The sequence below is a fragment of the Rhincodon typus genome, chromosome 2, assembly GCF_021869965.1.
Source record: "Rhincodon typus isolate 14 chromosome 2, sRhiTyp1.1, whole genome shotgun sequence".
NCBI classification, from domain to species: Eukaryota; Metazoa; Chordata; class Chondrichthyes; order Orectolobiformes; family Rhincodontidae; genus Rhincodon; species Rhincodon typus.
In genome coordinates this window covers 7551373-7559143 of record NC_063333.1, presented here as the reverse complement: position 1 = coordinate 7559143, position 7771 = coordinate 7551373, and the positions used below count along the sequence as shown (strand labels likewise).

At 39.7% G+C, this 7771-nt stretch overlaps 1 protein-coding gene across 1 annotated transcript in view; it reads right to left on the bottom strand.

The window, feature by feature from the left end:
- dlec1 (DLEC1 cilia and flagella associated protein) overlaps nt 1–7771 on the bottom strand; it is a 129394-nt gene that overhangs the window by 81478 nt on the left and 40145 nt on the right. Inside the window, exons 9-11 of the mRNA XM_048618205.1 lie at nt 7125–7298; nt 3315–3462; nt 2636–2777 (exon numbers count right to left, since the gene is read on the bottom strand). Coding sequence (XP_048474162.1) covers nt 2636–2777; nt 3315–3462; nt 7125–7298 — 464 coding nt within the window. The remainder of the gene's footprint in view (nt 1–2635; nt 2778–3314; nt 3463–7124; nt 7299–7771) is intronic.

Genomic DNA, 7771 nt, shown 5'->3' with positions numbered 1-7771 from the left:
TTGTTTTTAATGCAACTTGAAGATCAAGTGGGATTGTGCGGTGTACACTTTAGCTCTATAAGACGACAGGCTGAATCTTACTAATACAGTTCTGAGGAAAGGTCACCGGAGCCAAAACGTTAACTCTGTTTGTTCCTTCACAGATGCTGCCAGACCTGCTGAGCTTCTCCAGCAACTTTGTTTTTGTTCCTGATTTACAGCATCTGCAGTTCTTTCGGTTTTTACTTACTAATACTGTAATTGACTAAGTGTCACTTATGGTGAGTTTGTCACAACTCACTGGAGTAGCATGCTGGAAATCAAGATCTGTTATTCCAGAAGTCTTCACAAAAGTTAATTTATCCATATTCTAGACCCAGGTTGACAGAAAGCACTGACCAGGTTTCTGTACTTAACAAAACTATTATTTATTACAAGCCAATTAATTCTAGATACTCTGAACTTATGACATTTAACACTACTAATTAAAATAAACAAATATAAAAGACTGTAGCTACAGGTAAACAATTATAACACTGCTAATCCCCTTATAAGCTCCCCTTCTCACTCTCTGTCTCTCTCTCTCACACATACATACGTACGCACATACACACGCGCGCCCACTAGTGTGCGTTATTGATGGAAAGAACACTGGGAAAGCAGTTCAGTGGACATCGTTCATGGGGTCTGTTGAGATGATTCTTGTGCTGATCAGAATGCTGCTTCTGGGTCTACCATTTTCCAGACACTTCCATTCATTTGCAAGAGGCACTGGGTGGCTGGTTCACTGCTAACTAAAAGTCACTGCTTACAGCAACTGCTGAACAAAAGGCAAACTTTTTTTCTTCAGGCTTAAAGTGACTTTTACTGCAGAGAATTGAGAGAGTTCAGAGCTGGTGGAGGTCTGAAGTCTTCTTTGTATCATATTCGCAGATCGAAGCTGTTCAGATGCCTGAGCTGTTCAATCACGTAACTGTTGACAGGCAGGAGACCTTTGTCCTTTGTAAATGGTCACTAGTCCTCAAACAAATCCGTTACTCGTTGCCAACCACATCTCCATTTGTACGTAACACTTTGGTTGCAGTTTGTCTTTAACAGCTGCACAAACAGTGTTCACAATGAGTATCATGTTACTTACTTTCAACCAATGCAGCAATCCTTGTAGCCCTTGGCTTTAAAACAGCTTTTCTCTCATTCAAACCCACTATTTAACATACATATAAAAACAAGACAGGTCCTTTACAAGGTTCATGGAAATGTTTCTCCCCAGAAAGCCTAGTGAGATTTCTCACACTATCATCATAAACTCTCCTTATTACCTATGCACCATTCTCTTATGGCACTCCACTCATCACATTCTCCCATTTGTCACAAGTGGAATTACGTGTCACTGCCAGGATATCCCGTGATCCCTGGTGCCGACTCCATGTTTGAGCCCCAGCCGTGCATAGGCAAGAATTGGCAGTCCATAGTTGCCCTTCACTGTGCTTGTAGTGGACATCAACAGCAAACCAACACTTCTCAGAGCACAAATATGACACAGCTGAGACTTCATTACACATAGAAGTGCACAACAAAGCCACACAGCATACACATACTCAGCCTCACCCCATGTTACAACCCCGTCTAAGTCTTTCCCCAATGCCCAGTGTCGCCCAAATTCTTATCAATGTGCAACCATAGGAAGGCCTTGCAAAAGGGAAGGCTGAAGCATTTGCAACGATCTTCATCCAGAAGTGCTGAGTGGATGATCCATCTCAGCCTCCTCTAGAGGCTCCCAGCATCATAGATGCCAGTTAAGATCGTTTCATCTGACAACAACCTCTGCAGATTCTGGCAAACAAATAGTTTGTTCAGCATCTAAACTTCCATTATATAAATCAGATCAGAACAAAAATCTAATTATCTACTGACATTCAGAGTTAAGAGAAGTTAATTATGTGGTAGGAAGGAATTGTTTAACTCAATAGGCACAGTACTTAATAGAACATCCTGAATGCTAGACATGGTTGAATTTGGGCCATTCTGAAATGTTAGCTCTGGTTCTCTCTACACAGATGCTGCCAGACTTGTCAAGTTTCTCCAGCATTCTGTGTGTTTGTTTCATATTTCTATATCTGCAGTATTTTGCTTTTACTTAAGAAAGTAGGATGCCTCATTCAGGGTTTCTAGAATCTAGCATCTCTCGCAGCCCTAGGATCTCAGGGCTTATCACCTCGAAGTAGCTATTATCCTCCTCATGGTCCTTCCTGCTATCCTGGCAGCGTTCACTATTGAGCTCTGGCACTGCTGGTAGTGATGGGACTATCAGATTGTCTGGTAGGACTTCCTCAGTAGTGAAGGAGTGGAAGCCGCACTATTAGCCACCCAAAACATATCATAGCTGCAGGGCAGACTTCTGAGAAGTGAGTTGGCTTCTACCAATTTTCCACCTGGGTGAGCAGTCCATGCTGCCTAAATTCCAGCCCTATTAGTCCTCTTCTATTTAAAGCAAAGAATTCTGTCATAAGTATCATAAATGTTGGCTCTTTAAATCACTTGCCAAGAAACATTGCTTGAAACTTGTTCAAGGTACAATAGGACAGTGTCATTCATTGCAATTTTTCTGTTGCTGTTATGATCGTTTCGTTGAAGTCATGGGCCACCCAAAGGATACTCTGAGATGTTGAATGGTCAACAGAGATGAAAGGCGATTGCCAGCCAAATTGGTGATATCGACAAAAACCTTTTTACACAATGTATGATCGGGATTTGATCCTGCCAGATAGGGTGATGAATACACATTCAGAAGTAACTTTCTGTAGGAGAAGAAAAGCTGTTGAATGGGACTAACCAGATAACTCTTTGAAAGAGATAGCACAGACTGAATGGGCTGAATAGTCTTTGTCATTATTATATTGTTCAGTGCTATTGCGCAGAATGATAGTCTGTGATGGTAATTCACTCGTAGTGAGCTTCTGATCCCAACTGGGTAACTGAAATAGGTTTAATAGTAGTTCTAATTTTCAGTTGTGCCACAGACATTGCAACAGTAATCAATCCTAAAGTTATACCCAAAATAGGAAGTTGAACCAACGACTTTCTAGTTGTATAGTTGGGCAGTATCAATAGCACAGTCAACCACAAAGTGACTCTCTCAATTAAAATAAAGAACAGTCATTTGTTCAAAAGTCTCCACAATATAAAGAGTTTTAATGACTTGTTTTTTTACAAAGATCTTTCCCCTTAATAGGGCAGGATTCCATAGATTATTCTTGAAACACATTCATGAAAGCACAGCAAAGACAACCCAACTTACAATACCTTCATCTTATGAGTCCAAAATCTTGGCACACAGAACACTCACTCTGAAATTTGTAGTTGGCCACATTTTTTTTGGCATCACACAAAAACATCCAGAGTTGTAGCCATCGTTTCTACAAAGGAACTCTGTGATCTTCACTCCACCCACCAGGCAATATCCACAGTCTAAAGTACCAGGTACTGTGGGTCAGACAGAAAACAATAGTTTACTCCTTTGCATTAATCATACAATAAAAGGTCAAAATTCTCCATTGTGTTTCAATATTAATGACATAATTCGGTATGTATTTTTGACTGCCCCAAATCCAGAAACCTTTTCTTCCTTGTGCTTCTATCATGTCTCTTAGAAACTTCTTTAAAATGTTCTAATGAGGGTCATGAATAGGGTTAATGGTAGGTGTCTTTTCCCTAGGATGGGGGAATTTCAAGATTGCGGGCACATTTTTAAGGTGAGAGGAGAGAGATTTTAAAAAAGATATGACGGGCAAATTTTTTACACAGAGAGTGGTTCGTGTGTGTAATGAAATTCCTGAGGAAGTGGTAGATGCGGGTACAATCACAATGTTTAAAAGACAAAACAAGTACATGAACACAAAAGGAACAAAAACAGAAGTTGCTGGAAAAGCTCGCCAGGTCTGGCAGCATCTGTGAAGAAAAAAATCAAAGTTAATGTTTTGGGTCCTCAGAGTACTGAGGAAGGGTCACCAGACCCGAAGCGTTAACTCTGATTTTTTCTTCACAGATTCTTCCAGACCTGGTGAGCATTTCCAGCAACTTCTATTTTTGCTCCTGATTTACAGCATCCGCAGTTCTTTTGGTTTTTATTCATGAATACGAAAGGTTTGGAGGGATATGGGCCAGGAAAAGGCAGGTAGGACTCGTTTAGTTTGGGATTGTGTTCGGCATGGACTGGTTGGACTGAAGGGTCTGTTTCCATGCTGTATGACTCTATGTACAAGGAATAACTTTGAAAATCTGTGACTGTTTTGTAGAAAGATTGAGTTGTTATGATGATGAAAAACAAGCACAATGAATTCTCTTTAGGTAAAATGCAAAATAATATTTGAAGAAAGCTCATTTGATACAAATTTATTTAAAACATTGTTCTATTCTTTATATTCTGCCCTGGGTCTAATGTGAGACCCTTGAACTAGTTACTAGGGAACAACAGCTATTTGTGTCATGTTGCCCTCCCAAATGTTTTTTTATCTTTGGAGAACATTCATTACGTGGGCTGCAATCAAGGGTGAAGAGCAACAATTGCTCCTTATGATGGAGATCGGCTACTCACTTCCATTGAACAGAGGTACCATCACTGGACATCAATTCAATACTCAGAGCTGGAATTCCAATGTCTGCTGCTGGAGTGTAGCTCAAAACCAGCTCTCCAACTCGGCCGAGACAGTCTGAGCATGGCCAAAATTCAGTATCCTGCTGCATTTAGACATCATGGGCAGAATTTTCCTCACAGAATTTATGTCACTTTATAGAATGCAGAAATCAAAGGTCAAAAGAACTGGAATTGTCTATTTAGAAAAGGTCAAGGGGCCTTGTGGGGAACAAACTTTCGAAAGAGAGTTAAGAGGTTGCTTTATTGAATCATTTATTGTCTTGTGCAGTCAATGTAAAAAGTACAGTGAAAAGTGTGTACCTTCGCCCTACATACATGGTGCCATTTACATTAACTTAGAATAAGATAAGAAAAAATAATTTAAGAGAGTCCAACCTTCGTTTCCACTGCTGCAGGCCCACTCAGGGGTTAACAGCCCTCACCATGCCTCTGTCAGAGTCCCACTCTGGGATTTCCATATTCCTTAATTGCTGGACAACAAGACTTTGTTTTGGAAGAGTCTAGTGATAGAGATTGCCTAACTACAGCCTCTAGACTTTTGGTTTCTGTTTTGCCACAGACTGAGAGCTATTCAGTTATGGATAGTCTTAGAAAGAAGTAATGTTATCTTTCTTTCTTGTTCTTTCGCACTGTCTCTCAATGAGTTACAATATAACGTTCAAAGAAAACAAGTTGAAGAAATATCTCAGTGAAATATTTCCTGAGGATTGGGCAAAGCTCCAGGAATCAATATCTTTAATTTTTTTTTCGTAAACTCTGAAAGCTGAATTGTTAACCCAATTGTAAGACCAATATCTAATTGAGCTGCTACATGAACTGAGGGCCTTCTATCATTCTGCAACTGATACCAATGCGATTTCATCGACAAGAAACCAAAGGAAGCGTGAGAAAGTCATCTTATTCTACCTTTAAGTTTGGACTCTTGATGAATAGTGGTTTTCCCTATTTTTCCTGTGTTGTAGTAAAGCCCATAATCACTGTAGAGCTGTGTCTTGTCCTATCTGTGTATGAATGTGTTTCCGTTAGGACTAAGGAGGATTAGTTTAATTCTATTGTGTAGCTTAGTTTATAATTGGCTTGGCTACGTGTTTAGAGAAGGTTGTTTCTAAAAAAGTTACTTCGGAGTTTACGGAGGTAACCTGTACCAAATATTATTCTATTTAGTTACAGAGCATGGTTTTTCTTCCTTTTAGTATTTTTGTAACCTCTAGTCTTATATGTTGATTTACATTTAAATTTGTACTCTCTGTCTCTCTCTGTCATCTGTTTGTGATTTCCCATATTAATTTCTTTCTCTCTTCCTTTGACTCTACTCTCTAATCTATGGAACCTTCCCAAATGTGATTCTCTGCCCCACTATTTAATGTAGCGCTCTCTCTACTGGTTATGCAGTTTGCTGGAACACGCTTCAGATGTAGACTGTCCCGAACAATGTATATTCCACTTTCCCAGATACTAGCACCAGTGCTCCACAAACTGGAGCCCACTTCTCCCACACCAGTCTTTGAGCCACACTTTAATTTCTCTAATTTTATTTGTCCTAATCCAATTTTCTGTGACTCATGCAGATAAATAATCTCTATATTATTGAAGATAATCCAGAGATTACTACCTTTGAGGTTCTGCTTTTTAATTTAGCACCTAGTTCCTCATACTGCCTGTACAGAACCCCTTTCCTTATATTGTCTACGTCATTGATACCTACATGAATCAACAACTGGATCCTCTACCTACCACTGCATTATCCTCTCCAGCCCTGAGAGGATGTCCTAAATCCTGGTACCTAGTAGGCAAGACATCCTCCTGGACTTTAGCTTCCCTTTACTGCAGAGAATAGTGTTAATCTCCTTCACTATAGTGTTCCCTGCGACCAATACATTCTTCTTTGCTTCCCTCCATTTAAAAGGTTTGCTGAAAATTATGCAAATTGTACAATTCTACAACACTGGATAGAAGCAATCTCAGTTTCTAGGCCAACATTCTTCTATCAACCAACACAATTCGAAATATCAGTTCATTACTGATTCATCTCATTGCTATTTACAGGGCATTGCAATTCAGTATCGAATGGTTGCTAAGCCTATTTATATTTTGGAAGACTTCAAAACGAATCATCGTGCCAAAAGAACGTTAAGGCACTATGCTAAGATCCTGGATAATGCAACGACATATTGGAAAAAGGATTAAGAGCAGTGAGCCTTTCCCATCCTCTTGGTCATTGTTGCCAGGGAAGAAACAAGAAAGAGGAAGAGACAAAAATAAGAATAATTAAGACAGTAACAAGTTGACTTATTTGCGAAATGAAGGGGGAATTTCCAAAAAGGTTCTCCTGCCTGCCTACTGTAATAACCATTTCTTTTCCTGGGCTTTATTGACAAAGCTACTGGAGAACTTCACCCGGAAAATTCTTTGGTGTTTGTTGATTGTTAATTGTCTCATAATTACAGCCCCACTCCTCCACCACCACTCCCCTTACATAAGAATCACGCACAGGATAATATAGGAGGAGATCTTCTGGCTTCAATGGGGACCACGAGTGGATAGGGTGTCTGTGTCTCCACTATTAGGAAATCTTCATATTCAGCTGGTGAATCAGGAGCAAATCGGACAGTGTACTGGCAGCTCATGCCTGGAGCAACGATGCCTCCCTCTCCTGGGAATTTACCTGTTTGATGAAACAGAATTAAACAAGCAAAAAGCAATTAATATGTTGTTTTGACAGTACACATCACAACCAGAGACAAGTCAATCATAGAACGATTGGCCTATCATCTTCGTGCAAGTTCTCTGAAAGGGCAACCAATTAATCCGATTCCTCTTTGATTTTCTTTTCTTCTCAAGTAATTTATCCAGTTCGCTTCTGAAAGTTATTATTGAATTTCATCACCTTTCAATGAGTGAACAATAGACCATAACAACCACTGAGTAAAAGAAAAATCTCCTTATCTCCTGCTTTGGCTTTTTTTAAAATCAATTATTTCATACGTGTTCTTTGATTACCAATGCTTCCAAGAATAGAAACTGCTTCTTCTTACTTACTGTATCAAACCCTTTCTAATGGGTTGTCTTCTTGTGATTGTTTTTACAAGAAAGTGGCGTGCCAGTAGTGTTCCTCCCGTACTTAGTTCCTGCACAGGC